This window comes from Seriola lalandi, unplaced genomic scaffold, assembly GCF_002814215.2.
Source record: "Seriola lalandi dorsalis isolate HSWRI2012SDOR001 ecotype SW California unplaced genomic scaffold, Sedor1 jcf7180002054476, whole genome shotgun sequence".
Classification (NCBI taxonomy): domain Eukaryota; kingdom Metazoa; phylum Chordata; class Actinopteri; order Carangiformes; family Carangidae; genus Seriola; species Seriola lalandi.
Window position 1 is genome coordinate 2446950 of NW_019525029.1, and position 16232 is coordinate 2463181.

The 16232-nt window shown below is 41.3% G+C and overlaps 2 protein-coding genes across 5 annotated transcripts in view; both read right to left on the minus strand.

The window, feature by feature from the left end:
• Positions 1 to 11598, minus strand: part of znf704 (zinc finger protein 704) — a 49367-nt gene extending 37769 nt beyond the window's left edge. Inside the window, exons 1-2 of one of the 2 annotated variants that reach the window (XM_087175615.1) lie at positions 10728 to 11598; positions 4767 to 4951 (exon numbers count right to left, since the gene is read on the minus strand). In XM_087175615.1, coding sequence (XP_087031741.1) covers positions 4767 to 4951; positions 10728 to 10988 — 446 coding nt within the window. In that variant the 5' untranslated portion in view covers positions 10989 to 11598. The remainder of the gene's footprint in view (positions 1 to 4766; positions 4952 to 10727) is intronic. The other variant, XM_023412074.2, reaches the window with a different exon arrangement.
• A 1072-nt stretch (positions 11599 to 12670) lies between these two features.
• Positions 12671 to 16232, minus strand: part of pag1 (phosphoprotein membrane anchor with glycosphingolipid microdomains 1) — a 50895-nt gene continuing 47333 nt past the window's right edge. For all 3 annotated transcript variants that reach the window (XM_087175617.1, XM_023412280.2, XM_087175616.1), the window contains one exon: positions 12671 to 15922. In XM_087175617.1, coding sequence (XP_087031743.1) covers positions 15560 to 15922 — 363 coding nt within the window. In that variant the 3' untranslated portion in view covers positions 12671 to 15559. The remainder of the gene's footprint in view (positions 15923 to 16232) is intronic.

Below are 16232 nucleotides of genomic sequence, written 5' to 3' on the forward strand. Positions count from 1 at the left end.
CTGCTAAATTTGTCATTATGACAAATCCCATAGTGTTTTGAATTTGGTGAGCCATCGTGGCTCAAAAACAAGAGCCCTCTATTAAACATGTTGGGCAATATCCTCTTTATATATATACAAGCACATTTCTGTTTCTGGTATTTTTAGCTTTGTGTAGTTAGGCCCATCTGATAAAATTTAACAGAATACTTAACACAATTGGTTTGGTCAAGCAATTTGTTGCCGCAAAAACCTCAGTGTTCAATCAGATAACAGTGCATTGAGACTGGGAGAGCGAGGCAGTGAATGAGAGGAAAAAAAGAGAGAGAGAGCGAGAGAGCTCATGAGAGCTGTCTTTTCAGATGGTAATCACATGGTTTCTGAACTCCACTGGCATCTAAACCAGGAAAACTGTTTTCTTTGGAAAATGCTGAGCATCTTTCTCATTCGCTCTCTGTCACTTGCTTTCTGCCGAACCCACACTGCTCTCATGCACACGCCCCACCCTCCCCTCCTTTCTCTTTTTTCGAAACTCAAACGCCCTCCTTCGCCACAAACACAAACACATTGTGCAAAAGGAGTAAGAGCAATAACAGTGTTCCAAAAAGGTAAGAATGACCATAAAGACAAACAAACCCACTAGCAGAGGGAAAACAGGCAGGTTACAGAGCCATGTCACTTTATCAAAAGCCAAATAATAATCTGACAGTCCCTTTGGACTTCTTTTTGCACAGGATGTGGAGTCTTTAGCCCCCTTCCATGTCTGAGTTGGCTGATGCACAAGGCTCAGAGTGTGGAACACATGGCTTGCTCAGCAATGTGTCAACAATAAAAATGATCAACAACAATAAACTGTTTTGTTTTGGCGTCGAATTAGGTTTTGAAGTTTGTCCCACTCACCCACACCAGCTTCCTTGCTTTAATTTACAGCTACATGAAATGATCAGTTACCATAAATCAAATTAAATCTGGTCATTGTGTCGAGCTTGGATATAAAAAGGAAACAAATATAACATTGTGAAGGGCCAGCAAGGGTTCCAGTTATTTTAAGAAACATGAGTAAACTTGGTTCACGCTAGAAAGGGAGTGCTGACTGTAGGCGATCTGAGCAGGAAAGGATTTGAACCCCCAGATCTGTTGTTTTTGGGTTTTGCAATAATAAGCAGAGCAGTCTCTTGATTTCCCCTTCAACTAAGGTTATACTTCACTTCCCCTGCTAGCAATTAGTCTCCAGAATGCTATTTGTCAAAAGCCAAGTCATTCGTTTCCACTGGTCTGCCCCCGCCAGCTCTTGTTACAATTGACTGTTTCCTGCATAGAGAAAACATAAGCCCTTGGAGGAAGGAGCAGGCCCAGCAGCTGGCTTAGACCACACTCTGACAATGAGAAGAGATGTCTGAGCATCCAGTAAGAAGAGAATCACACAATAAGTATGGCGTAAACAAATCAGAAATCTGCCACAGCGAGCAATACTTGCCTCTGTATTTTGAGACGCACATTTAAAAATGCTTCATAAAGGAAACCATTTCTTAGGGCATTTGGGAGTTGGGCCAATGCAGAAAATAGGTCAATCATCGAATGACACCTATTGATTTTTGGCGCAAGATCTGACAAAATGCGGGTGAAGTAAATGTGCTGTAAACAAATACGATGAAGGAATCTACTCAATAAAGTAATGAGAGCTGGACCGGCTGACAGACCCATGAAATGTGGCTACAAAAAACCCCCGAGGCCTAACATCTATACAGCACACTGTCATTTTTCCTCTATTTTCCCAATGATTGCAGATGAGGCATTGGGGTACTTCAGTGACTCCCAGTGAGGTAGGAAACCTATTGTATCTGGGTTACAAGGGACCTGGAGAGCCATCAAACAGCCCGACATTTTCTTGGTAAATCACCAGCAGAGAGGGAACTTTTCAGAGTGCAATTAACAACCTCAAGGTCAGACTTCTCTGGAGAGTTAGCTCTGAAAAAAATCCTCAGGCATTCTCTCTCTCCTCTCTCTTTTGCTGTTATCTTTACTGTTACACACTCTTACACATGCTCTCTCCATCTCCTTTACCCCCCTGTCCTTCTCTACACATGCGCACATTTCCTTCACCCCTTGTTACTGCCTTGTCCCCTTTCCACCATCCCTCCAAGCATCCTGCCTCCCTCCTTCTCCCCTCTTGTCTCCAACACAGATAAACGGTACTTTGTGGTCGGTGGTGACACCATTTCTTCCCTGGGGCTGGAGCAGGCCTGAAAATCGGTCGCAGGTGTGCAGAGGATGAGAGCCATGGATCTTAATCTTAAGGCAATAATGGTGCTGTGCACTGAAGAGGTCACTATAGAGATATCTGAGAAAATAGCTCAGGCTCCTACCTGCTCTTAAGATGTGGCAGGAATGAACTTTTCATGTTCTTGATTGTGCAAGCGCACTTTAAAAATTGGGCTGAAATTGATTTTTTTTTTAAGTCTGGTTTTGCAGTGAGTTTGATTTAGCACTTGACAAGCACAATAGATCTTTGGATTTTGGGTACCAGGCTTTGAAGTGCTACACACAAAATAATTAGATGTCAAGTCTATGCTGTTGGCTAAAAACTGGGACTTTTCATTAAGACATGAAAAACGTCTTTGACATTAAGAAGGGATGAACTCCCTGAACTTCAACTATGAGGATTTTTCAAAGTAGAAAAAATGTAAGAAGGGAGTTAAATGTGACACTTTACTTCTACAGAAACCTTACTACACACCAATTTTTAATCTCAGTTACCGAAACTAGATTATGGGACCTTTGTTGCAGGCCATGCCCTTCTCTCTCTCCCCATGTTTCTTGTGTCTCTCTACACAGTAACCTTTAAATAAATGCAGAATATTAAATAAATATTTTTAGGGAAGCTATATACAAACACTTTTGCAACATTTGCAGAAATGATACATGGAGTGCATACAACCACACACACTTTCCAGGATGTCTTGATTGTGCAAAAGGTGTCCTACCAACACATGGCCTTCTCTTACCTAGAAAGAGATGACTTAATTCCTAAGGTGGAGGCACAGACAAAGGAAGATAAAGCTCAGCACACTATTGAAACACTGAGAGCTTCTCACCAAAAGTAAATTTAACCTTTATATTTGGTTGTTTCTACTTATGGGAGGACTACTGCTGATAATTCTTTCACTTTTAATGCTTCAAAGATGCCCAGGCAGGCTAAATAAAAACACAGCAAACTCTGGCACATTCTTGTTGGAATTTTGGCCAGGAACACAGCTTGGGTGTGTTCTTGAAATTTTGGAAGCATCTGCCGGTACTGTTAACTGAAAAGATGTGACTCATTCTAAAGGTCATGCTTTCTCCTAATCGTTATATCCGGATTGCTGTACGATTAGGGTAAATTCTGATTTATAAGACATTCCCCATGGCTTTCTTGTTGCTCCTTGGTCTCATTAGGGGAATAAACAGGAACTTGGCTTATAAAGTGGTCGTCCCTGCGCTGAGGCAACAAGCTGAACTTGTGCAAGGGCAATGAGATAATCAATAAGCCATTCCACAATAACCATATAAATATCAATATTATTGCAATCCCTATGCAAGGAGGTAATTATAGAGGGACAGGTGTAAAACTTCTGTCTAATCCATGTGATAGATTGAATTTAAAAAGACATTTTTCCTCTTAATGGGAAACAAGAGAGAACCAAATCAATGCTTCATCGGCAAATAACTATTAAATTTAAAGCAGGGCTCAGGATGCAGTGATAAAGCTGCTCCAATGGATGACTTTTACTGTACTTTTCAGCAAGTTGCCATCGATTGGACTCTTCCAGCAGCAAGAGACAAGTAATGGGGAGTGATGTTCGATAACTGTGCAGGGCTTTACAAGATATTAGTGTTTCACATTTAATAGTGAAAGAGTGTTGTTTCTTTATTAGATTGGCACTTCACTGCCGTGCAGTGCTGCCTATTAAAGTTTAATAGTCCTGTGGTGGACCAGCATCAGTGGTCGATTATGCTGACCATCTTAAAATAATATTTGTCTGTGTGCATGTGTGTGTTTGTGTGAGTATGTGTGTGTGTATGTATGTATGTATGTATGTATGTATGTATGTATGTATGTATGTGTGTATATATTGTATAGAGAGTCACTTAAAGTGTGAGGAATGTACCCCAATTTCAATAAAACATGAAAGCAATAGCTGTTCTCCAACAAAAATTTCAAGCATATTTGTTCTAGTGTCTATCTTGGCTGTAAGGCCACAGTATCTATAAGTCTAAAGTATCTTTGCTGTCAAGCAGGAAACACACAAGAGGGTAACTGATGTAATTTACTATGTTAGTTGACTCTCATGGCCTTGGATCCATGTTGCACCACTTCTACAATTTTGGAAACCACCAGAGGCATGTAATTTACCCATAACCATAATTGCTTGAGGCAACAACATGGGATTGAAATGACATTTTGCTCCAAACCTTCAATAGTTAGCACTGACACGTGAAGTGTGACATGTATGATGGCATATGATAAAATATACATATGTACTGGAGTAAAAGTGGATTCCTGTCAAATGGCATTGCATTCAGTGGGCTGCCAAAAAATGGGATGTCAGCCCACATAAACTCAGTCCTATTTTTGAGATGACATATCTATGCCATATACCTTCAATGAACTCTGCATGTATGACCTCAAGCAAAACTCCCTCTAGGACAGTATCAGACTCTCACTGTCAAAGAACAGACACACACACACACACACACACACACACACACACACACACACACACACACACACACACACAAAATCCTACCTGGCATGAGGGACATCAATGCTGGAGGAGACCACTTTGCGTTTCTGCTCTAGCAGGGACACTGATCGGGTGTCAGGGTCCCGGCCAACACGCTTGCTGTCTGCCAACCGCTGCTCCTCCACTACCTCTGGGCTGAGGGAACCGCCCTCCACCTTGTGGCCCTGTGGAGCTCCATTACTAGAGCTCTGTTGGAAAGGGATGCAAAGAGGAAAAAGTAAATGCTCAGTCAGAGAAACACATACACAAGTTAGTAGCAATGATGAGCCATGAACAACACTGATGGAGAGTGGTGCCAAGTACAGAAACAAAACTCCTTTTGTAAAGGCCTAGGGTGATGAACATGTCATACAATTTGCCCATTTAAATTGCCCAAATACACAGACATATTACGGTGCATGGAAACAATTATAAACTGAAACAGTTTTTCAGCACAACATCAGTTAGGCAAGCCAGGCTCTGGGCTCTGGATCTGGCTGTTGAAATCCTGAAACCCAAAGTTTCATGTTTACACTTTTCAAATGAAGGAGTACATGGTCCAAATATGGTAGAGAAGAAAAATAAATTGAGCCTTTTGCACCTAAAAAAGCCTTTCCAAAATAGATTAACCTAAAATGTGCAGTGGTCAGTTATAAAACAACCCTATTTTCTATTTTTCCTGTAGCAATTTTAATGATGAGGTTTTTTAAACTGACAATCACAAGACACTGTTGAGAATTCTCCAAAACTGCCTTTCCATGAACAAAAATCACTTATACACTGCATATAAAGACCTTTCTTGATGGTGGTATTTGTTCAAAACGTAGAAGTTTAAAAACTTTAGAAACTGATAAAATCATTCCTATTACCAATTATGTGCCACAAGTGTCACTAAGGACACGGGACATTACAGGAGGGCTCATCTCTCCATTACTTAAAGGCACCCTGTGGAGCTTTTGACGACTAATGTTACTAGGCAGTAGGGCTGCACAATTATTTGAAATATAATTAAAATTGAAATAGCTAATTAGCTAAGTGCTATATCCAAATCGCAGGAGCTGCAATTATTTTGATAAAGGTAAAAAGTGTCACAACATTGTTGTGTATTGTTAGCACCATCAGCGTTGTGGTGCTACAGAAACGCCCCAGCCTGCAAATTGTATTCTCCAAACATGTTTGTTTGGTACAAGAGCCAACAAAAATCACATCATCATCATTTTTATATTTTGTTCTGTGAAAATGAAATGCAAAAACAACCATTCCAACTGAAATCGCAATCGCAGTATCTGCCAAAATAATCCCAATATGATTTTTTTTGTATACTGTGCAGCTATACTAGGCAGAAATGTTTTTTATTGGTGGGACGCCATTTTGTTTGGATTGTGCATTAGTACACAGGTGCTGCGATACACAACATGCAACACATACAGTGCTATTCCATTGATGGACAGTTTGTGCAGTAACACACAAAGAAGCGCAGCAATACACCAAGAAAGGCGAGGAAGAAGAAGACTGGACGCTAGGAAACATCTTCCTAGCGTCCAGTCTTGTCTCTCATGTTAGAGAGTTTCAGCCCTTCAAGTAAACTTCTCTGGTCAGACAGTCAATCCATATAATACACACACAGACGGTTCTTCTGCCCTGAAAATCACATGTAACAACACTCCCAAACACAAATAAACATGCAAAAATACTGCATACAGAAAGATTACATTACACAAGACAACACACTTACCATCGTAAACTACTTACTTACACATAATCACAAAATAAATCATTTTCCCATCACAATACTCTAAAAACGCCTACCTGTAGCAATGTATAAAAAAGAAAAAAAAAAAGAAAAAGAAAAAAAAAAACAGCCCAACATCATCTCTTCTCTTACACAACAGCAACGAACAGCATGCTTCTGCACATGAATACCTGCATGCACCTACGCACACACCAACACACATACACACACACACACACACACACACACACACACACACACACATCTCTGTAGGTAACTAAAGCCATCAGGCTCTTAGAAACACACTGAGAAAAGGCCAAAACACAGCCAGAGTGACACACACGGCTGCCCACGCCAATGGAGCGTTGATGGCTATGACAGGCTGGCCAGTGTGTGTGTTTCTATGTGTGAGTGTGTGATCTAGATCATTATCTCAAAGCACTGTAACACGATTAGGCTTGACTGTGGAAAAGGCAATGGCACCTGACTCAATAACTCACACACACACGCACACACACACAAACACAAACACACACACACACACACAAACACAAACACAAACACCAACAGAACAATTCACTTAGATTAATGAGGTAAAAGAAAAACACGAGAAATGAGTATCGAGTACCGCTCATGACAGAGGCTGGTTGCATGAACGCTCAGTGGTGCGCAAAACGCTCTGTGAAAACACAGACTTGAGTAAAACAACAAGATGGATTACACAGGCTCGGGGAAGATTAGGTGTTGTGTGTATGACGAGTGTACCTCTCGGATAAAACCAACGGCAATTCCTTCCTTTCACCAGGCTTATGAATGATGGCATTTCATGGAGCCAGGAAATTGTGAAGCATACCAAATCGGTTGTGAAATGTGAGTTGCATGTGTCAAAGCTGGTGTCTATGTGTGTGTGTGTGTGTGTGTGTGTGCGTGTGTGTGTGTGTGAGTGTGTGCACACATGAACAGAACAAATACCCCAAATGTAGTTGATATCCCCCCTTTCTTTATCTCTCATTCTCCTCTCTCCCACACACAAGCACACTCTGAGAAACTTATAATTTACTTGCTTTGAGCAATAGTTTAAAGATTCTCATACCTTTATGGGTCAAAGTTCATAATAAAGCAAAGCTGACATGGACCATAAATTTGATCCCAGAACTGGACCGAATGTCATAAAATACCAACAGACTTTGTCTTTTAGCTCATGTGGTCCTTTGTCCCTTGGAAGTATCTGCATTGGATCATCTAGTGGATATGATCATGAATAAAAATATTAATGATTAATTGATAGTTTAACACTGCATCGACACAATATAACATAAGATTTTCCTATATAACATGAGTTAGTCTAGAGCTGAACAACTAATTGCTTTTATATCAACGCTGCAGTTGGAGAAAGTGTCACTTTCAAGCCATGAAAGTTGCAATTTTAAACATAACTTAAACAAAATTCCATGAATTACCCAAACTACCAGACACTAATGTTGTCAAGTCCTGATTATATTTAAATACGGTTAATGTCAAGTATACTACCAATGCAACATGTTACTAAACTTGGGCTAAACTGGTGTAGGTATTGCTAATGAAAAATTTGCTAATTCACATATAAGTTTACTTTTCTGAATAGATTTGTGATGATACTTGGTACAAACATATCTTGTTCAATACACAGGCCTGAAGGTTAGAAAATGATCATCATTGAAATTGCAGTTGCAATACTGGTCAGAAAAACCACAATTAGATATTCTGCCCTAACTTTGTCTCTTTTGCGTGAAAAAGAAGAAGTTCTGCAGAGTCATTTTCCAAGACAGAAATACTTTTGAAGGACACACACAAGCACAAGATTAAGGAAAAAGGGATTTGAAATCTGTGTGTTAAAGCTGTGTTTGTGTGTTCATAGCACACATAACACATAGTTGAACATATACACCTCCATTACCCTAAAGAATTACTCATACACCATTGCAGTGGCAGCAGCAGCATCCAGACTTGACCCTGTGGTCACTGTGCTTCACGCTCATGCTGCTCAGTCAACCAATGAGGACAGCCGACGCCGGTCTGCCTGGAATTGCAGCTTCAGAACAAAGAGTCACTCAGCTCCTGTCAACAAGCTTGCTTCACTGAATCCCACGTCTGCATACGAGCAACGTGAACAACAGCGTGGACAACAAAAGCGCCAGCAAAACAAAAACAAGTAATGCCTCTTTACTAGCAGTGAGAAACCTTTGTAACACTACTCACACGCAAACAACACACACTTGAACAAACCAACAAGTCAACAAGTGGCATCCTGATGCCCCCACCCCCTACCCAAGAATAGGGGGAATCGTTTGCCATACCGGGCAATGAGCCAAGCATCCAGCTTCTTTGGAGCATGCCACCCGTTGCCAACCTGGGGGAGCCAGCTTTGTTGGCTGTACAGCTGCAACTCAAATGGGGCAGTATACGCTCACAAACAACCCCCACTCCAAAATGTATAGTAGTCAGCTCTCACTCATTAAACATACAAATGTACATGTGGGAGAAAGAACATCTATGCTATTACACACTCATGCACAAAAAAAGCAACACAGACATATAAATGTATGCACACGCACAAACTTACACACACAAACTCACACACACACACACACACACACACACACACACACACACACACACACACACACACACACACACACACACACACACACACCAGACCCCTCCTCCTCATTTTATGGCTTGTTTTCGACCACAGCAGGAATTGAGTCGTGCTGAAAGAGACTTGACCATTGTGCTGACGGGACCACGCTCTCAGCCTCAGCTGCACTACTCCAGTCTGCACCGCTGACTGTAACAGTATTGTGCAACAGCTTTTGTGTAGTGCAGCACTGCATACACAAAATGTTCAAATGCAAAACAAGACGACCAAAGTTTATACTGCATCCCCAATCACTAAAAGCTCTGAGAGGTCTCCACGTAGTGCTGTTGCATTCCACTAAGTTATGATTTGACATGTCTGTGTGAAGTTTTAAATAACGGTTTACAACTTTAAGATTACAAGCATTTTGGACAGTGGAGTTGAGTTTGAGTGTTGCTGCTGTATCTTTAAATATACACCAACTCTATATCTCACATCTACATGTGTGAAATTTGAAATATGTGTGTGGTAACAAACAATAGCCAAACATTATGAAAAATATATTTTTATAACAAATAAGATTGCAGCCTGTAAGTAACTTTATCAATAACATATCAAAGCACAACACACATACAAGTATGCAAGGAGGCACAAAACCACACCATCAAAATCAGACCATAAACAAGCCGTTATTCAGTCACATGCATTCCTCAGTCACTCCCTCACTATAAAAAGGACAGAAAAACACACACACACACACACATACACACACGCATATATACACACACACACACACACACATATACACACACACACATACACTTCCCCTATGCCAGAAACTATGTTTTTATCCAAGGGCTGCGTTAGCTTCTCTTCCTCACAAAATCTTTATTTGAGGCCATGTGACACCAAAAGCATACAACGTGGATGTGAAGGCAATTGGGTCACTGCTAATTGGGCCCATATCACGACCACAATTTTGGACATCATCGAAACTTTCTATTCTGCCTCTAATGCCACAAGAAGGCCACACGAACTATTTTAAACCTTTGTTAAACAATAAAAGCCTTGTTGTGCAAATGATTTCACAAAAAGCAATTGACTAATCAGCTTGATGTCAAGCTGCATCACCTACGATTGAAAATGTCCAAAACACGTTCTGAGTGCAAATGTGTAACTAAAGGCATGATGCACAAATTATCTATCATAAACGTAATCACAAAAGCCAATGTGCAAAAACGTCGGACCAGATCTTTCCATCAGTCCAAACGCTGCAGTCACAGCGTGTTTGTTTGCCTCGGCTTACCCACCCACTAGCCCACATAAACATTGCGCAGGCCCTATCAAGCCCTTTGTCCCATATATCTAATGTCGCCAAATGTCATGACAACCCGCTATTTGATGCAATATGCAACCAAATCTGTATTACAGCTATTCTGAGCGACGCTGGTTTGTCCCAGCTGGTTAAATTTGCCATCAGCAGGAGAAGCAGCGGCAGCGGTGGCACTGTTAAATCCGCTCCGTGCAGGAAGCGGTTAAACGCTGCAAAACACCGCACAACAAAAACAGTGAAGCGCTGCCTGCCGGCCGGGCGCCTTACACGCTCTCTCTTACACACGCACACACACACACACACCTTCAGGCTGAATTTCAGCGGTCCTTTGGTTGCAGTGTGGTTGAACCCAGCGGCTATCTCCTCCTCGGAGAACTCCTTGAGGCTCCCGTCTTGCATGAGCACGGTGTAGACGCTGCGCCGGGTTCCCGCGGCCGAAACGTCTCTGTTTTCCTGCTTGACAGCCTGGACCACTCCTGTCACCGGGGCACCGTCCCCGGTCGGACTCGGCGCATAAACGCGGCTGCCGAGGATCGACCGTTTCACTAAACGCCTCGTATGCATGTCTTAAAGTGTCTCACTCAAGTTGGGGCCGGCGAACCGGTGAATTTAAATCCTTAAACGTCGAATTACAACCGGTAAACAACGTCGAGAAAAACACAAAACCGCAGCGGGTAGACTACGCGCTCCAACAGCCCTGACAAAATGTTAGAAAGCGGCAACATACTCGGAGGGCGAAAACTCCAAACAGCGTCCTAAATGCACCGCATTCAAAATCAACGAAAACTGAAGGAGAACTCTGAAATAGCACCGACAAATGCCAACAACATGAAAACGATTCATTCGCCGCTAAACAACCTCTACATCCAACCGGCTACCTCTCTTCCTCCGTTCGACCTGTTTGTTTTCCCCACTGCTCCCTGCGAGCTCAGGAGAGGGCGGGAAAACACGGGCTAACTTCAGATTCAGGAACCGAAATGACATTTGTACACGATTTAACAAACTGTCGGCGTATTCGCGATAAAAACGACTTGGACATAGAAGAATGAAAGTAAATACGTCGAATAATTTCACTTCACTTGACCCTATGCATCGTCATCCCACCGTAGATGTTGAAAACGGCTAAAAATACGACCGTTAGGTGACTCCAGCTCCGTCTCCTGCGGTATCCAGTCCGCGCGTGGCTCCGACCGAGCACAACCTCTACCGGCGGAATGCTGCCTGTAAACATGTGCGGTCCGGCGGCCTAGGCGGGCTGCAATTGGTCTGCAAAGCACACGCCTCCACAAGCCCCCACCGCTCCCCCTTCTCCTCGACTGAAGGTAACGCAAGCCGGGAGGATGCTCCATTCAAAACAATGACGCAAGGATGGAGTGGAAACGAGAAGGGAGAGGGTATAGCAGGGAATTTAGTCTATGGAAGGGAAAACTTCTACCAGACAGACAGGTTTTATACTATAAATAAGTTGTTACAGGGTATGTAGCCTACTTTTCAGGTGCAATCGGATTTCTAAATGATCTGGTTCTAAAATGAAAGCAATAGACTGCACTGGTTTGTTTTTGTGAATGTAAACACAACAGGTTATTTAATTTCGTATGGGTTTTTCATAACTTAAACATGCTAGTTTTTCTCTTCTAAAGGCTCTGGGGTGAACATGCTCCAACATCAACCCTGCACACCATGCAATTGTCCAGGCAAGAGCCAATCAAATCTAAGCCCCATTAGATAATTTGGACAAACAATGCTGAATTAAGATGCATGTTATGCAAATACCAAGATAAATATGTATGAAAATGCTAATTTATAAGGGTGAACCTAGGTCAACCTTACCAGAATTACAGTGATACCATAATATAATGTCACAGGCTAATCACAATGATTCAGCAGCTATATGGTTCCTTATTCTATGCTCCTCTTTATAACACTGCACATAACAGCAGTCAAGTGGCTTAGCTCCTAAAAAAGAAACCTAAAGTGTGATCACACAATGTGTCACAAGTTGCTGCTCTCTGAGAAAAAAAAAGATAGCCAATCTGATAAGCATATCCCTCTTGATTAACAAGTTCACTGTACTTTGATAAATCAAGTTTACCAGAAGACAATGTTATTATCAGCCAGTGTGGTGCGAATATATGTGACAAATGGCCTAATTTATGTCAAACATAATGTTTTTTACAAAATCATATGCAGCTTATAATCTTTCTACATGACAGCACCCCAGTGAATAAAAAGACACAATGACACAATTTATTATATATATTTTTTAATAGAACAATTCATGTCATAAAATATTTACATGCAGAGAATGGAAACCGGACAGAGTGGAGTAACAGATGTGGCCATAACTGCCAAAACAGGCTTTGCCCCGTGATCAAAAGCGGGTGTCACCATAGAGTTGTCTGCTGGTTTGTATGGGGGGGGGGGGGGGGCAAATGGTCTCATTATAGGAGTAGTGGAGCTGAAGGAGAGGCAGTGAAGGAGCATCTCTGAACCCCCGCAACACCCCTATTCCCTGAAGGGGAATGGGCATGTTTATATGACCAAGACAGCAAGAGAGAATGTGATTTTAGGTAAGTATCTATTAACAATGTGTGTGTGTTGCCCTGATTAGATTTGGCACTAACGCATCCCCTTTTGGCAGATCATTTCCTTAGAGGACATTTATAGCGTTCTGTGAACACCATTTTATCTAAATGATGGCACCACCCTGATACACAACCATGTCTCTCGGTAGGAACAATGTACTCAAAGGGTCATGTGGGAGTGTAAATAACACTGATAATTACCTCTTTGCAGAAATTAACATAATTTTTTTGAGGGCTTCACTTCCACATCTTCATTCAAAAAATACTAGGAGCGGATTACATTTAAAAACCTCTTTCACAGTAGCGTTGCCGAGAGATATAACAGCATTTCAAATGACTGATATCATTTATGAATCTAATACCAGCCAGCGAGGGCTGCCTCTGTTTGTCTGAACCACCAACAAGCTCCTGCATGTCTAATGAAACATGAACTAAGGCTGGAGATACTCTAATGCTGGAATATGTTGATGTCGGTGGAAGCAGATGACACCAATTGTTCTGCAAAAGCGGGGAGATACTGTAGCAGTGAAAGATATATTTACAGCGAGAAAACATTGGCCCTGTTAATTTGAAAATAAACATCAAACAACAGTATTTAGAGAATAATTATGTTTTGTTTGTTTTTTTTTAAATAAAAGTACCACAATTACTGTTTCTTAAAATGCACGTACCAAAACATTGTACCATATTTCTGACATGTGATTGGTTACTACTTCTCAGAACTCAAAAGCATTTTGACAATTTTACATTACAAGGCAAAAGCCATTGGACAACAGGGTTTCAGTTTTCCTTAAAACAAGGCAGACATACAGTATAATCAGTGCTCTTAACAGACTTATCCTAAAATAATATCACTCTGACCATTGTACAAATAAGTAAATGCTTACATAAAACTTCCAGCGAATAACAGTTTAAAATAGTGCTCTAACTATATACAAGCCTTGGTTGGCATGTCGTCAGTACAAGCTACAAACAGACAGATATGTTTTTCTTCAGAGTGCTACTAGTAAGTCAAAAAGCATTAGATATTCAAATTGTGCAGAGATCTAACTGATTTGTAATGATGCTTTTGATAAGCTGTATATAAATGCAGTACCATTATATTGTGCTTTAAAATAATCCAGAATGCCAACTGAAGACTGTATACTGTACCAAGAGTAGGCTCAAAAAGCATGACAACCAAAAAAATACATTTGATCTATAACATTTGCATTCATAATACAAGTTTGTGTGTCACTTTGTCACATTACAAGTCTTTTGAATTGGTTTTGACCCCTTTGTAAAATAACAAAAAAAAAGAAAATATGGTCTCGTCATATGTATTTTTTTTGAACAATGAAAAAGTCAGGGGAAAGCGTACCTTTACAACTGTCATTATCTCACAACTCACTTTCATTTTTGATAAAAATGCTAGAAACTTCTATAAAACCCTATTTTACTTTTCTCTCACAGACATACTTGGTAACATTTCACAATTACACAACAATATGCATCTTCAAATAAATATGAATTTCACAAAAAATTGTTGACATGGACTGTAAAACGTCAAAAAAAAAAAAAAAAAAAAAAAAAATCCATTAAACCGTGTGAAACCGCAAGCTTGACCAGTTTCTCTAAGCTCTTATTTCCATTTTGGTTCCAAAGATGACTGCTTTCATATCTCCTGACCTGTAACACGTTGAACCCACACCTTTGCAGTGATCAGTCTCAACATAAGGACATGTATGCAGCAGGCCAAGAGTCATCATTTATATTCGATCCCATCTATCATCTATCAAATGCAATGTTTGTCTTGATTAACTATTTGGTCACAGATAAGACTGGATTTTGCTTTCTATGCCAAGATCCCATTCACAGGAATTTCAAGCAGAGAACGCGCAGTGGAGGCTTTGCCAACCTGACAAGGAACAGCCTAGATATACACCATGACATCTCAATAAAACATGACACTGAGTTACCTGGAAGAAGCTAGAAACTCACTAGCAGCTGCAGATGGGGCATACAAATAATCTAACCTTCATATGTACAGTAAGTGCATGGATTTCATGAGTATATGGCACTGAATTCTTGGTATTTTTTTTGTATCACAGGCACAGATTGTGTCTTCAGCTAACCCTTGAAATGCTGCGTGTGTTTGTGATAAAATATTCAATATTTATTCTATACTGTTTTCACAATCAAGTGTTCATGATATGCATTGTCAGCAGAGATGAAAAAGAGGAATTTAATGATGATCCAAAGTGCAATCTTCCACATGATTAATGCCAAGTCACTGAGGTACTACAGTTCATTTACTTGTAGGACTAACAGTACCGATGACATTGACCCTGGGTGATAAATTAAAAGTTCAGATATGATGAAACGTACCCAAGCTGTAAAAAGGACACTCATGCATTGATGATGGATGCGGTGTGGTGAGCCGTTTTCTGCTGTTTTCCCCAAGTCATGCACCAAAAGCATGCTTGGTAGCAGGTTCAAAGCACTGCAGGAACTCAGATAGGAAGCTTCTACCAAGACCGCCACAAATGAAGATGATGACGGGAGAAAAACTCAGAGGCGGGACGTTTCCCGGCTCAGACCCAGCTCTCCGACGCTCTCATAGTCAGGCTCTGCTTTGGCAGTGTCTGACCCCTCTGCTCCCAGCCCAGCCCTGTGGTCTTCACCCGAGCTACTAGTTTTTGGGATGCGGATGGTTTCGTAGCCGGGATCTGTGCTGTCCAAGTTTGGGTCTTCCTCCATCTGGGGCTCGTCTGGCTGGGCGTAGATATCTCGGACAGTGGCGTAGAGGTCACTGGAGGAAGAGGCCGGGACCAGGCCTTTGATCTCTGCGATGCTGCTGTAGTCGTGCTCTTTGTCTTCCTCGTTCACAGCATCGTCACAGTTTGTTTTGTTGACTGTAGAGTACACGGCTGACTGAGGGACACAGAGGAGACACTGTTCATGTGAGTTGCCCTTGTTTGGGTTATTGTTTAAAATTGTGGTGAATGCAACTACATTTAATGAGATAACAGGAATGAGAACACAAAAAGAAACAGTCACCGATGCGTTCATATCAAAAGACCCCTGCAGGGTTTTTCCCTCATAGCGTATTGTCTGATGTTCTGTGACTAGTCTACCAGTTTCCACTGTTCTTTTTTTTTTCTTTTCTTTTTTTATCTTTCCGGTACTTGGAGCTTTGGCATTCACAGTGTAAAGTGCTGCTGTCTCGGGACTGGAAAAGACA